At 41.8% G+C, this 16117-nt stretch overlaps 2 protein-coding genes across 2 annotated transcripts; one reads left to right on the plus strand and one right to left on the minus strand.

The window, feature by feature from the left end:
* The first annotated feature begins 353 nt into the window (after positions 1-353).
* On the plus strand, positions 354-2010 carry LOC116129290 (hydroquinone glucosyltransferase-like). Its single transcript, XM_031415032.1, has one exon. The coding sequence runs from the start codon at positions 426-428 to the stop codon at positions 1860-1862; it is 1437 nt and encodes a 478-aa protein (XP_031270892.1). The 5' UTR covers positions 354-425; the 3' UTR covers positions 1863-2010.
* Positions 2011-12405: 10395 nt separating this feature from the next.
* On the minus strand, positions 12406-13399 carry LOC116129317. Its single transcript, XM_031415068.1, has 2 exons — positions 13312-13399; positions 12406-13157 (listed from the first exon to the last, which is right to left on the minus strand). Exons 1-2 carry the CDS (start codon positions 13397-13399, stop codon positions 12406-12408), a joined length of 840 nt encoding a protein of 279 aa, XP_031270928.1.
* Between the last annotated feature and the right edge of the window lie 2718 nt (positions 13400-16117).

The following is a 16117-nucleotide window of genomic DNA, read 5'->3' on the forward strand; positions in this document are numbered from 1 at the left end:
AAAAAAAATTTGAAGGTGGCATAAACTGATATAAAGTTTGAATTACACAAGGGCATGCCCATGAATGTAAGAACTTGCACAGGGAAACAAAATTTGGGTAGTTCATGTGTTTTCTTTCCCCCCTTCATATTTTTTTTTGTACACTTATGCTTACGGCAGCCTTTGGTTAGGCAACCCATGTGTATCACACAGGTTCTGCAACTTGCTCTTTAAGTCCATGCATAAGTCTTCGTCCTTAATTTGGATTGGATGATGTCTTTGGTTCTGGTACTCTTTATGAATAAACTATTACTAAAACTCTATAGTAAGTCGTCCCTCGCTTGACTTACTATTAATCCACATTCGTTCTGTTTTCACTCTATATATCTTCCCAAATTATAACCCCATTTTCTTCACATCTCAGCTACAACATAACAAAAGCTGCCATGGAGACGCAGCAACACACACAACAAACACAACCCCACGTAGCCATAGTGCCTACTCCAGGGATGGGTCACTTAATCCCTCTTGTTGAATTGGCTAAGCGACTTGCTCTTAGCCACAACTTTCTTGTCACTTTCATTATTCCTACTGACGGCTCACCCATGAAACCCCAAAGACAGGTTCTTCAAGCTCTACCCAACTCTGTTTCCTCAATCTTTCTTCCTCCTGCGAGCTTTGAGGACCTTCCTGAGGACGTTAAAATCGAAACTCGGATCACACTCAGCTTGGTTCGCTCCCTCTCGGCCTTACGAGAGACCCTCAAGGTCTTAACTGAGTCAACGAAGTTTGTTGCGCTAGTTGCTGATCTCTTTGGCGCGGATGCGCTGGAAGTGGCCAAAGAATTCGGTATTTTGCCCTTCATCTTTTTCCCTACAAATGCCATGGTACTGTCTTTGGTCCTTCATTTGCCTGAACTTGATGAGAAGTTCAGTTGCGAGTTTAGGGACTTGCCTGAACCCGTCCAATTTCCTGGTTGTGTCCCAATACACGGGCGTGATCTCGCGGACCCGGTTCAAGATAAGAAAAATGAGGCATACAAATGGATTATGGGCATAGCTAAACGGTACCCTTTGGCCGCTGGGATTATGGTCAACAGCTTTATGGATTTGGAACCTGGGGCCTTTAAGGCTTTGATGGGGGGTGATGGATCAGGTTTTAGTCCTCCGGTTTATCCGGTTGGACCGCTGGTACAGAATGCTTTAATCATTGAGGCCGAACATGAAAATTCAGGCTGTTTGAAGTGGCTAGATGAGCAGCCGAGTGGGTCAGTACTGTTTGTTTGTTTTGGGAGTGGCGGGACTTTATCACAAGAGCAATTAAATGAATTGGCCTCAGGACTTGAAATGAGTGGCCAAAGATTTCTCTGGGTCGTTAGAGGTCCACATGAGAAAGCTGCTAATGCTACATATTTTAGTGTCCAAAGCATTGAGGACCCTTTTTATTTCTTACCAAAGGGGTTCTTGGATAGTACCAAAGGGATGGGTCTAGTGGTTCCATCTTGGGCTCCTCAGGTTCAAGTACTGAGCCATGTTTCAACCGGAGGATTCTTGAGTCATTGTGGGTGGAACTCAACCCTAGAGAGCATTGTCCATGGCGTGCCCATAATTGCATGGCCACTCTATGCAGAACAAAAGATGAATGCGGTATTCCTCTCAGATGATCTGAAAGTGGCAATGAGGGTTAAAATGAATGAAAATGGATTAGTTGGGAAAGAAGATATAGCGAAGTATGCAAGGGGGCTAATTAAAGGAGAAGAAGGAAAATCGTTAAGGAATAAGATGAGAGAACTTAAGGATGCTGCTGCAACTGTTCTGGGCCAAGAAGGGTCATCTACTAAATCACTTGCCAAAGTGGCGCAAATATGGAAGAACCAGATGTAATAACAATTTAACGTGGCTTTGCTTAATTTTCTGATAATAAATGCTTTGCTTTGGCTATGCGAAATATTAAAATTTTAGCTTTATAATGTGACATTAGCGTCACTTCTTGTATGTATGCAACTATCAATTAAAGGGTTCGTTAAGAATAGCCGAATTAAGTTTTGCCTATTGTTTTAACCTTTTCTCACCACGCGCCCTCCTGCAAACGAATAATGGTAGGTAAGAAATTTGATGAGGATGATTTCTCTCGTTACCCTTTAGTTGAAATAATTGATGGCCAGTGCGGTTTTAAGTAGAGAACAAACGAAAATGTGATCATGGCTTCAAAGACTCATTTATCACTGTCATACTCATTTTTCGAGATTCAGTACAATGTTTAAGTCTTCTGACTAAACACCGAAAGTGAATCAACAATTAAAGAATTAAGGAAGAGCTTAATTAATGCTTATAGAGTCGTACTTGGAGTTGGAATATGCAATGCAAAGTACATCATTGGAATTCCAAAGTTCACCTAATTAAATGAACAAAATTCATTAGTGTTCAAACTCTAGTTACATTTTTGTTTTCATTATAGTTTATATGTTCCCAGTTGTGGGTCACATACGCACGATAATAGTTGTGGAAAGCATCCTTTTTAACCACGATTTGGTTGTTACAAGTTCACCATCAACTTTTTACCATTTAGAAAGCAAACAAGCTTACGGATACAATGTGATAGGCGCAAAATCCAAAAAATACACAAGTAAAAACTAAAAACACCTAGTCTGACCGGAATCAGGAATTTTTCTCTGCAGGACTAATTTTTTTTTCTTTTTCTTTTTGGCAACTCGATTATTTCCCTTGCAAGTCATATTAATTGATTGATTGATAGTATCCCAACCATTAACTATTAGAGCGTTGTAAATATTATGCATCTTGACAGGAGGTAAAGGCGAGATCTAATGATATTATTGGACCAATGATTTGAGTGGTACATCCCAGGTTTTTTTTTTTTTCAAATGCGGAAACCCCAAGAGCAGAAGAAGTAGGATTTATTCTCATAATATAATAAAGTGAAATATGTCAAAATTTTTTACGAAATTTATTGAATCCAAAAAAAAAATCTTCGATAACAAGTATTGATTGGTTTATTCAATAAGAAATGAGAGTTAACGCTTGATTTTGTTAGTACCGTATAACCGAATGCTGATTTATACATGACTTTTAGATGAATGTTGTAGTACAATACTATTTTATTAATTCATGAGTAAGAATGATATAGATTATAGTTGTTTTTATCATTTTTCTTAATTTGTTGGGGGTGATTTGAAAGAAAATCTTAACCATAGGGAGTGAAAAGAAACAATAATATTTTTCTTTTCATAAGTATTAATAATAGTTGAGTTGTCTTTCTCTCTCTAATTTAGTTGTCTCACCTTTTCTAACACTCAATAATATTCATTTCAAATGTGTTGATCGCAACAAAATTCAACAACTCACTCTAATATTCTTATGAAAGTGAACTCAACTTCTTTGTTAATTTTTAGCCTTGATCACTCGTTTTTTATTCGTTTGAAACTAAAAAATTTTCCTCTCACACAAACAACACATTTTCTTTTATTTTTATTGGTTGGAGTCTGTGAAATGGTATGTTTCTATTATGATTATTGTTTACGCTGATTTTGACATTTCCAGCGTTGAATGTTCGACGTTTCTAATGGGTAGGCCAAAATTCTATTAACTGCTATCTTCCATTCCCGATAGATACTTGGATGGAGATGTACATAATTTGATTGGCTTATTATTTAGGCTGCTTTTGACATTTCCGATGTTCATTATTGTTTGACGTCGCTAATGGGCGTAGATGCAAAAATCTTCCATTCTCGATAGGTGGACAGAGAGGTAGATAATTTGTCTGGCCTAAACTTATAAACTTCTACTGCTTTCAATATGGACAGCCACGTGGTGCATGAGAATGAAAGTTGAAACTCTTTGAAAACTGAAAAGAAACAAAGGCTTCGTTTGGTTCAAAATTGGGAATACTACTTTTAGTATTCCCAAAAAAGTTAAACAGTAAAATACCCAAAAACTCTCATTTTTTAGAATACTACTTTCAATACTATTCAATTTTTTTTAAACCCTCTAAATTTGTTAATTTAATTAAATACCCCTAAACATTTTTTTAAATTACAAAAACACCCCAACAATCCACATTTGTCAAATTCCGGCCACCACCGCCGGAAAATGGCCGGAATCTGGTAGGATGGCGCACTACCGGTTGAATCTGGACGGTAGTGCGCCGATCTAGCCTTTTCCGGCCAGATCCACGGTGCATCTAGCCGGAAAAGGCCAGATCTAAGGCCAAAGATCTGGCCGTTGACGGCCAAATCTTTGGTTGTAACAATCGGTCACGACGGCCAACAAACGGTCGTCGTTGAGAGCAAATACGGCCAGATCTAACTGTTGACGACCAGATCTGGCCGTAGATCTGGCCTTTGCTGGCCAGATCCATCGTGGATCTGGCCGGAAAAGGCCATATCGGCGCATGACCGGCAAGATCCAGCCAGTCATGCGTCGATAAGGCAACTCCGGCCACCTCCGGTGGTGGTGGCCGGCTGGGGGTATTTGAGGGTATGTTGGGGGTGTTTTTGTTAACTTTTAATGTTTTATTATAGGGGGTATTTTGTAAAACAACAAACATAGGGGGTATTTTATTAATTTATAAATCCTACATCGTAATACCCGCCCAATTCAACTTTTTTCAAAAAACTTTTTCCAAAACCCCCAAATTTTGAACCAAACGAAGCCAAAGACTCTTGCCTACAGTGCTCTGGGTACGTAGTTCACTAGATCACGTTTACTTGTCCCCTTCATAACTATATATATATATATATATAGAGCAAACTTTCATTTTCTTATCAAACAATTTAGAGTAATACGAAATAAAAAACAGTGAACACACACAAGTAAAAAGAAATAAAAAATAGGTTTAATTTATCATGATTCATCCAATTAACAAGCTATGTCTAGTAGAGTTAATATTATTGAAATACTGTCTTACCTCTCTTATTACAATAAATGTAATTTGACCTATGATTTACTATGACATTCATACAAGAGAAAAATAAGTTTATATACTAGGTTTAAAGAGTAAAACCTAATATTACAAAGATCTCATTTCCTAAGCCCAAACCCAATTAGGAATTAATTATTTGAGTAGCACTACACTTGCAACTTTTTCATACAATTTTGATGTGGCAGCTCGCGATTGGTCAGCTTATAGTGGATCCTGTTTGCTTAAATGCAAACTGACCAATCGCAAGCTGTTATCTCAAGGTTGTATAAAAAAGTTGTAAGTGTAGTTTTATTGTAATTACTTAGGGAAGTCTTTCAGCGACTCTTCATGAATAAGACCCCTAAATGCATCTGCATGGCCCTTATTATTGAAGTCGTCAACGACTCCTACACCTTCTCACCCTACAAATCTTCATTAAATATCATTATCATAAACTAGCTAGCTCTGCAACACCAAAAAGAAAAACACTGAGATGGAGACGCAACAAGTTCAACACATGTAGCAAACACAACCCAACGTAGCCATAATGCCGACTCATGGGATGGATCCCCCTGGTTGAGTTAGCTAAGCAACTCACTCTTCACCACAACTTCTTGTAGACGGTAAAATCTATGGTCACAAATGCGGGGTTGAATCTAGTGATGCGGGCCACTGGCAGGTTGATGGACCAGTGAGGAAAATAGTGAAGATCGCAGAGGCTTGGGACGGAATAATGTTGTGGTTTGAGAGCGGAATGCTAGGGCTAAAAGGCGATCTCCTATGAGAGAGTTTGCCTCTGTTTATATAGTGAACCTAGAGGGTTAGAATCCCAAGAGGATCTTGAGTCCTATCTTATGGGGGAATTCTCCTCTAGGAAGAGATATGATCCCTCCCCTTTATCAGACCAGGCTCACCAATTTGAGCAAGAGTCTAGGTCTTACTACAAGAGGAAGTAGAATTGGATTCTGATTCTCTGTTTATCGGACTACTGCGGGCTAATGGGCCAGAACCCAGTCAAGCTTAATTTGTAGGATAGCCCACTCGTAGAGAGTGTAGTTCGGAAAGTAGATTTAAGTGTGGGCTCAACCAGAATTGGGCTAAGGCCTTGGGTCGCAACACGTTTATTTTGTTATTAGGCCTCGTCAGGTCCAATACAATTTTTGGCCCATACAGTTTGTCCCAAATTCTCTAAGTTAAAGGGTATTTAGATTAGAGACTAGATTCATTTGCTCGCAGGCGTAATGTGAATAAGTCGCTATCCTCTCAGAGAGGGTTTGATCCGAAGTGCTTGTTATTGTCATAGAGACGTAACTCGTTCGACTTGACTCATGTGATTCGTATGAGACCACTTGGCTTGGCTCACGATGCTGGATGGGGATGGATAGCCGAACAAGATTGCTGGTATTTGAACAGACCGGTTGGGGTGTTTGAGGCATATTCATCCTAGATCAAATGATGCTTGTGGGGCCGAAAAGCGTGAAGAAGCAACACCATAGCGCATGATTTAACGATGGCGGGAACAATCGGTCATGCTTGGTGGGGCAGAGCCGAGCCAATTGTTGCGGCTTTGAGATAATATCAAATGATCTATACAAGATTAAATAGACCTAAATGTCTCTGCTCGGCCACACTTGTTTGGGAAGGAGCGAAAACCGAATGGAGGGTGGTTTTGTTGTCTTCCTTATTAATCGTCAGGCAGAGCTGGGTGGATAGCCAAATTGGGTAATTTATTCTAAAACTCCTTAGAAGTCGTGCCGAATAAAGAGAGACCCTATCATTTTTGTTAGGATTCGTTTAGGTGGGGATTTAAAAAGGTTTAAATTTCCAAAGTTTCTCAAAGGTTGCCATGTGTCACTGTTTCGATTAGAGTTGCATTTATTATGTGTTAGATACTTTTTTTTTTTTTTTTTGTCTTTTCATATCCTTTCCTTATAAACTCATCTTCTTCTTCTTGATACATACTTTGCATTTGGCAAAAGGTCTTCGTTTCCCTTTGTCTTTTCATATAGGATTTCCAGCCGCCATTTCCAAGGTAATTTCCTATCTTTTCTTCTTCTAGTTGCTGTCTGTTCGACTCTGTTCGCTGTTTCAAAGAGTTTCGGCTGGTTTCAATCGGTTTTGAGAGATCTGAGGGGGGGGGGGGGGGGGGGGGGGAGCAAATCTTTAGAAAGTTTGTGATGAATGGTCGTAAGAGTTCGGTGATTTCTGGAACCAGTTGTGATTTTTGCTGAAATTGATTTTGGGAGGAGTGAATGGATTTGCGGCTAGGTTCTAGTGAGAGAGACAAGTTTGGAGATATTCGGGAGTCCCGTTCAGCTTGTGTAATCTGGACAACCGAGCCAAGACATGTTAATTTGGTTTATTATCACCATTGTCTGCGATCTGAGTCTAATTGTTTAGAGAGTGGCCGAGCCGAACAGGTTGGGTCCACAAGACGGGGATAGCGATAACTTTGCAATATCATTTGTGATTTAGGGGCCAACCGAAACAGAGCTGAGTTGAATTCTTATTAGTTGTATTTGGTGACCAAACTAAGTAATGATGTCTATAGGTGATGAGTACGAGAGAGCTCCCACCAACGTCGTGCTCCCAGAAGGTGACGAGCTGGCTCCAACAGAGGGTGTGAGTATAGCCTTCCATGTGGGGACTGCCCTGGGGCGACTCCAACAGAGATCTTTATAGGCCTGCCCTAGGGCAGAGTTTATTTGAATGGAACTGCGGGAGTGGACAGGCCCACCCTGTCTCCTGTTCAATAAAATTTCTACGAGTTGTGGAGCATAACCGGGTGCTATAAGAAAAGATAGGCTTTCAGGTGAGTCGCGTTCCAACTGTTGGTGATGTTCTTTCCCTCTGGTGTTTACAGTCGGTAAGCTCCTTTCCCAACAGCCTTGGTGATCTTGTAGGGCCTTTACCATGTTGGGCCAAATTTGTTGGCTCCCAATTCCCTTGTGTTTTGGAACACTCGACGCAGAACCCAATCGTCGACTTTAAAAATCTTCACTTGGATGTTCTTGTTACAGTGTCAAGCCGTCTTTTGCTGATAGGCGACGTTACGGATGAGGGCTTGGTCTCTTAGTTCATCAACAGTGTAGAGGTTGTGGTGTAGCTGCTTATTATTGGTGTCTGCGTCTGTCCACTATAGTCGAGCCAAAGAGACAGACACCTCTGCTGGGATCATGACTTCTGAGGATAGAAAGAATGATGTTTCGCTTGTGGGGATCGGGCTGCGGTGCAATATGACCATAGCACCCCCAAGAGTTCATCTGCCCATGCTCCCTTAGCCTTTTGGAGTCTTTTCTTCAGGGTTTGAAGGATGGTCTTGTTGGATGATTCGGCTTAACCGTTTGCCTGGGGATATTGTGGTGTGGAAAAGCTTAACTTGATCCCCTACATTTTGTAAAAGTCTTGGAAGTTGGAGCTGATGAATTGGGAGCTATTGTCGATGACTATCTCTTTTGGCAGGCTGAACCGACATATGATGTTCTTCCATACAAAACTTTTTACTTCCTGATCTCTAACTTGGGCAAAGGCTTCCGCTTCTATCCATTTGGTGAAGTAGTCGGTGACCGCGAGCTTATAGACTTTTTGGTCGAATGCAGTGGGGAGTTTACCTACGATGTCCATCCCCCATTTCATGAATGGCCCGGGGGCGATGATGGAACTAAGTTGTTCCAAAGGGAGGTGTGACACCTTTACAAAGCGTTGACAGCTCTCGCACTTCTTAGAGTACTTGGCCGAGTCGAAATGCATCATTGGTCAGTAGTGGCTTGCTATCAATGCTCTGTTGGCGAGGCTGGGTCCCCCGACGTGGTTGCTGCACTCGCCTTCGTGGAGTTTGGCGAGTACATACTTTGCTTCCTCAAGGGTAATGCATTTGAGATATGGTCCTGAGAAAGATCTCTTGAGCAAGCGACCTTCATGGATGGTGAATCGAGCCGTCTTGGCTTTCAACCACCAAGCTTCGTTCTTGTCTAGTGGTAGTTCATCATTCTCCAAGTAATGGAGGATGGGTGTCATCCATGACTTATCTGAATCAACTGGCGAGACCTCAACAATGCTGGTCCCTATGGCTGGTGTTTGGAGATGAACCAATGGGATACTCGTTGGTAGGGATGTTTTCAGAGTCGAGCCAAGGTTTGCTAAGGCATCCGCGTGTGTGTTCTCGGTCCTTGGGATTTGAGCGATGGTGACTTCCTTGAAAGATGATTGGAGCTCTTTGGCTAACTTGAGATACGAGGTCATCTTGACGTCTCGTGCTTGGTAGGAGCCGTGTAGCTGGTTCGCCACCAGTTGCGAATCAGACCTAACTTCCAACTTTTTAATTCCCATTTCTTTGGCGAGGGAGAGGTTGACAATCAATGCTTCATATTCGGCCTCGTTGTTGTTGCTTTGAAGCCACACCGTACGGCTTGTTGCAAAGTATCCCCTTCTAGGGAAGTAAGCACTAGTCCCAAGCTGCTACCATTGATGTTGCTTGATCCATCTACTAAAAGGGTCCACTTTGACAGTGTGTGGTCTGTCAAGCATAGGAGTTATTTCTCCGCCTGAACAGAAGTGCTTAGGTGCGAAATTGGCGATGAAGTCGCCTAGCACTTGGGACTTGATTGCGGTGTGCGGTTGGTAGGAGACATCGAACTCACTTTGCTCTATTGCCTACTAAATGAGTCGACCCAAGAGATCAGGTTTGTGGAGTATCTTCTTGAGAGGGTAAGATGTTGATATGAATTTCTTCAACCTCAATTCATATACTACCCTAAAACAACCACTTTTGACTCAACCTAGGCTAGGTTTTCTTCCAACTCCTTATGACCATTCGGCTATCACACTTCTTACACTTTCATAACCATCAAATAATTAAAAACAACTCCTTATATCAAACTCCAGTCATTCACAAAGTCATTTATGTTCAAATGCACCACAAATGGATTCATACACACCATGCAAAACAAAATCCGGAAAATGAGTTAACTTGAAACTAAAGGATAACAACTTACATATGAGATGACCAAGGAATCAATCAAGCCTAAAGGAAACTCCACCAGCTTGAAAGACACTCCACCACCAAGTTTGGCCGAACTTGGGTAAAGGAAACAAGAGAAAACACTTTCTCAAGACAAATCACTATTCATTCAATATTCAAAAGTCCTTTACAAAATGATCAAGTGGCCTTTATATAGGCTTTACAAAAATTAGGGATTTACCCTAGTAAATATTACATAATGAAAACATTAAAATATTACATTCAAATTAATAAACAAAAGTCCACCACACATGTTAAAAACAAGCCATAACCATTTAATGATCAAGTGGACAACTTTTCCCTAATTTAAGGACCCTTGTCCTTAACAACAATTTTTAGGGTTTTTCCTCCAAAATTTGAATCAAATGACACCCAAAACTTGGGCTTGGGCCAATGAAACTTGCTCCCACTTCTTGTTCACGTTTTTGGTCATAAATTTGGGCTTGAGCCGTGCCTTGAAACCTTAAGACCTCTTGGACAATTTTGTGAACTTCCTTGAGTGCTTGGGATTCTTGGGCCGAATGTTGATCTTCATGTTGTCCTTGAGTCTTCATTGAAATCCCTAGCATTTGTGATGGGCATGATGGGCTAGGATTCTCATCAGATGTCAGGACCATGATCGGGTGGCATTGGAAGTACGGCCTCAGCTTCCGCGTGACAGTGATTAGGGCGAGCGCCAGCTTTTTAAGTTGGTTGTACTACATCTTGGCGTTCAACAGAGACTTATTAGTGTAGTCGACCAGCAACTGTTTTTCCTCCTTCTCTCGGATCAGTACGACAGATATTGCAAATTTTGACACGGCTAAGTAAGTGAAGAGTCATTCCCTTGTTTTCGGTTTAGAGAGTAAAGGAGGCGACATTAAGTACCTCTTCAGGTGGGCAAGTGCTTCTTCACAAGCTGGAGTCCATTCGAACTTCTTTGATTTTCTGAGGGCGATGAAGAAGAGGTGGCACTTTTCCGCTGATTTAGATATAAATAGGCTAAAGCGCGACAACCCTCCTAGTGAGTTGTTGGACGTCTTTGATACAGGTGGGAGATGGAATGTTTAGGACCGCCTTGATCTGATCGGGGTTGGCTTCGATACCTCATTACGTCACCATGTAACCAAGGAATTTTCTTGATGAGACGCCAAATGAGCATTTGGCTGGGTTCATTTTAATGTTGTATTTCTGCAGCACCTCGAAGGCTTTCCTAAGGTGATCGAGGTGTTGTTCAGCGACTAAGGATTTAACCAACATATCATTGATATATACTTCCATTGAGTCTCCAAGGTATTCGACAAACATTTTGTTCACAAGGCGTTGATAAGTAGCGCTGACATTTTTTAGGCCGAACGACATTACCTTGTAGCACTAAGTGCCTTTTTCAGTTATGAAGGCAGTTTTTTCCTGATCATCTGAGTGCATCAGTATCTGGTTGTAACACGAGAAAGCATCTATGAAGCTTAACAGTTCATGTCCAGCAGTGGCATCATCCATCATATTTATTGAGAGAGTAGGAATGAGTCCTTGGGGTAAGCTTTATTCAGGTCAGTGAAGTCGATGCAGACTCTCTACTTCCCATTCTTCTTTTTAACAACAACTATATTGGCCAACCAATCGGGGTATTGAATCTCTCAAACCAAGCCATTGCTTAGCAACTTCTCTATCTCTTCGATGATCACATTATTCCTCTTAGGAGCAAACTTCCTTCCCTTATGTTTCACAAGGGGGTAGTTCGAGTCGATATTTAATTTATGGACAATAGCGTCGGAGTTGATCCCAGTCATATATGTATGGGACCAAGCGAAGCAGTTTTGGTTCTATTTGAGGAAGTCCACCAACTTTTGTCGGATGTTGGCCTTGAGCTGCACCCTAATTTGGTTTTTACGGTTTGGATGGTCGGGGTGCATTTGGATGTCATCCAGCTCTTCCATGGCTGGCTGGTTTGGCTTGGCTCGGCTCCTGCGATCGACGGGACTGTAATTGCACATGGTCCCTCGCTTTGCCTTGAAAGTGTTTTGGTAACAATCCTTGGAAGCCTTTTGCTCAACCCTGATTTCTTTTACTCCCCATTTCATAAGGAACCTAATGGTTTGGTAGAAGGTGGAGGGGATGGATCGCATGCTATAGATCCATGGGCACCCTATTATGACGTTGTATGGAGAAGGTGTGTCCACTATCATGAAGGTAGTTTGGAGGTTGATTCCCTCGGCATAGATTGGCAAAGCTATCTCCCCGAGAATGCATTTTTGCTCCGAACTGAACCCAACAAGGAGTGTTGGGCAGCGGTTGATGTTGGACTCATCGAGGCCCATGACTTTAAATGCATCTAGGAATAGGATATTGGTGGAGGAGCCGGGATCCACTAGGATTCTCTTGACGATTATATTGGCTATCTGAAGGCTGATAACGAGAGCATCGTGATGTTGTTTCATCATCGGTGAACTCTATGGTAAGGTTTGTTGGTTTCTGCCAAGGTTGTTGCGATAGGTGATACACTTTGTTGGCTACGGATCTAGCGTGGCGTTTCGTCGTGAGTAGGTGACTCCATTTACTTCTGACCCGCCAGAGATCATGTTGCACATACCGTCAGTGGGTGGTGCCTTTGGTGGAGGCGTTATTTGGCGATCCTTGTTTGCTATTGTGTTCTTGCCTTTCTCGATCAGAAAGTCTCGAAGGTGGCCCCTTTTTAGTAATTCCATGACTTCCAGACAGAGGGCTATGCATTTGGCAGTGACATGTCTATGATCTTCGTGAAACTCACACCATTTGGTAGTGTCACGCTTAGTCCCAGTATGCTTCAGCTTTGCTAGCCACAGGACTACCTTTCCCATTTCTTTCATCATTGCGACTACCTCTGTCGGCTCGATGTTCAGGTTGTAATCGGGCATCTTGTACCTTTGGGGTTGATCAAGTGCCCTCTCGCTATGCCGAGCCGTGTGATGATCATTGGGGTATCTGTTGCCCCTTGTAGGCCCTCTTTTTACTTGATACAGCTCGGCCGAATGCCATTCTTTTCGTCTCTCCACTTGGCGATGGTGACGATCGGTGGTGGAGTTTTGCTTCGCTTTGTAGACTTCGTCTTCTTCCCACCTTATTTCTACCCAAACGCGGGCCAACACGTCCTCTATTGTATTGCAGTTGAATTTGGTGAGTTCCTCGTATAGCTCACTGTCTGGGATGAGTCTTTTTCTAAAGGCATCTACCGCAGTCTCTTGGTTGCAGTAGGAAATTGACACTTTCTTACGGTTGAAGCACCCTACATATTCTCGAAGTGGCTCATTACGATGTTGACGGATCTTATAAAGGTCGTCAGACAGCTTTTGAGCTTTTTGCTACTGGCAAATTGCTCCACGAAGGTGTCTGTGAGCTGGGCGAATAACGTGATAGAGTTGTTAGGGAGATTGGTATACCATTGAAGTGTTGGTCCCACGAGGCTGGAACCAAAACTCTTGCACATGCATCTTTATGAAGATCATGAGGTATGGCAGCAACGAACATTCTTTGTTTGTAGGAGGCTATGTGGTCATCTGGGTCGGTGGTTGTAGCACCCCACTTGAGGTATGTAACTCATTTATGTTGCATTGCTTAAATCTTTATTGTTTTGCTCTTAATTGAGTTGATATATTGTTAATATTGTTTGGTTGGCCCTTAGTTGAAGTGATGTGTTGGTTTGGTTGAGTGTTTGCCCTGAAATTGGTTAAGACTTGGCGAATTTTAGAATTCCAGTCTTCGCCAAGGCGAAGAAAAGTCTTCGCCGCGGCGACGTATGCCCTAGATTTCTTCGCCGGGGTGAAGAAACTTGCTTCGCCGCAGCAAAGAGCCAGCTAAGATTCTTGTTGAAGTTTCTAGATATTTTTCCCTAAGGGCAAAGTGACCACTCTACCCCTAATTAGCAGGAAAAATGGGGAGTGAAATGTAAAGAAATTTCGTGGAGAATATGTTAGAGTATGGGTGTGAGTGTAAGGAATTAAAGGACAAGAATGGAATTTTCAAGAAAGAGCAAGGGCAAAATGGGAAAGAGTGGTTTTATTATGAGCTAATAAGGGTTAAGACTTAGTAAACCCTTCATTTTCTCTTCTCCACCGCCATTCCCATTCCTTGTTTCCTCTCAACTCTTCATTCAATATTTCAAGGATTTTAGAAAGCTTTTTGAGTAGTTTGGGGTAGAAAGTTAATCTAAAGCATCCTAAGGTAAGGGTTCCTGCTTTAGATGTGAATTTTACCTATAAATGGGTTGAGGTCTTATAGCGTTATTATTTAAAGTTGTAGAGAAAAGACAAGCTACCAAAGGGAAAGAGAAGTGCTAGTGAAGCCACTCCCTCACAAGGTAAGTAAATCCAACCCAAGTTAATATTTAAGCAATCAAATGATTTGATATGTATTTATATACTTATAATTATTAGATTGATTGCTAAGTTTGTAATTGTTGATGAGTTGATGGGTTGATGAATGGTTTTTGAGCCATGAGAAGTAGAATCAAGGTTGGGATAGCCAATGGAAGTTTAGCTGAATTTGAGAAGAAATTGAGTAGAGATTTTTGAAGTGCCTTTCCTTGACAGGTTTAGAATTATTATGGAGGAGTTTTACTCCAATTATGGATGGTCCAAGAAAGAAATAGAACTATAGTTAAAATAGAATTTATTTATGCATGCTTATTGTTTGATGAAATGCTTGAGAGAAGCATATGCATGAATAAAGAACCTTAATTCTTGCAACATGGCATATTAGCATTTCATAAGTGCATTAATGAGCATGAGCTATCCATATGCATTAATTGTGCACTTGAGAAGTAGCTCAAGAAAGAGTAGAGAATTGGAGTGTAAGCTACTCCAAGAGTAAACAGAAAGAGAGAATAAGCACTAGAGAACAAAGAAAGAGTAGTGCTAAAGAAGAGAATAAAGTAGGTTGTGCGATGGAGAATCCGTGAGTGATGAGTAGAATCGTCACGGGTAGTGGGTGCTTTGTGGTCTCCACGTGCCTCCGGTAAGATGAGGTCATGACATTCAAGAGAGAGAGAATATACACTCACGTGACCAAGGGTTCCGAATCCATGCATAACCGAGTCCGATCAACAGAAAATGAGTAAAAGTAATGAGAGTGGGTGCTTTGTGATCTCCCAGCCGTGCCTCCAGTAAGATGGGGTCGTGACATTTGAGTGAGTAGAAGTCACGAAGAGTGAGTTCTTTGTGATCTCCTAGCCGTGCCTCCGGTAAGATGAGACCGTGACATTCATATAAGAAAGAATGAGAAAGAAAAGAGAGAGAAAACAGAAGTCATGAAGAGTGGGATGAATCCCAGCCGTGTCTCCGATCAGATGAGGCTGTGACATTCGAGAGAGTACTGTAAGGAAAGAATTAAGAGAAAGAGTTATGGGGATAGATAAGTAGAGGATTTACTTACTGAGCATTATTTGTGCTCACCCTGTTGTTTTTATGTGTTTTGCAAGATCTAGGTGAGGACGTGGTCGAATGGATGTCGGCAAGCGAAGAGAAATAGTTACACTGTCCACCACGTTTTGATGACTTTTTGTATTTGATACTTTATTTTGTATAAAGAATATGTATATTTAATGAAAGCAAAAAATTTGGGCCCATCTATTTATGTTATCATACATGTATCTTATTATATGTATTTTTGTGAGTCGTTGCAGTGGTTCCATCGTAAAGCTTCATGTTGGGGAAGATGAATTTGCGTGGCATCTCTACGAGTGCTATGACATCCACGAAGGGCGAATCAGTATAACTTTGGGGTTGACTCTTCTTGAGTGGTACGGGTACGCCTGGGATACGTTGGATCATGGCTTCCATCTTGGCTAGCCGCTTGGCCAAAGTTTGTTCCAAAGGAGTAGGCATGGGGTTACATAGGTTGTTCAGGAGTTGGGGAATATGTTCGGATTTATGTGTATGTTGGCGCCGAGGAGGGCTAATTGGTTGATGGCATCGACGTTTGCATGGATTGGATATGTTTGTGGGAGGGTGAGATGGGGGTCTAGTTGTTGTAGCAGGGTAGTTTAGGGGAGTGTTTCGGTGGCCGAATGGATGATGGGTGGGGTATTATCATCTTGGGTCGGCTCGGCCAAGGGCATTATGGTTAGGGTCGAGCGAAATGAGGGACCCATGAGGGTGCCATAATCCGATGTGGAAAATAGCTGTTTGGGGTGAATGGGAAGCCAAGAGGAAGATGCATTATATTGATTCATAGACCAATCTAAAGAGT

This window comes from Pistacia vera, unplaced genomic scaffold, assembly GCF_008641045.1.
Source record: "Pistacia vera cultivar Batoury unplaced genomic scaffold, PisVer_v2 Contig210, whole genome shotgun sequence".
NCBI lineage: Eukaryota > Viridiplantae > Streptophyta > Magnoliopsida > Sapindales > Anacardiaceae > Pistacia > Pistacia vera.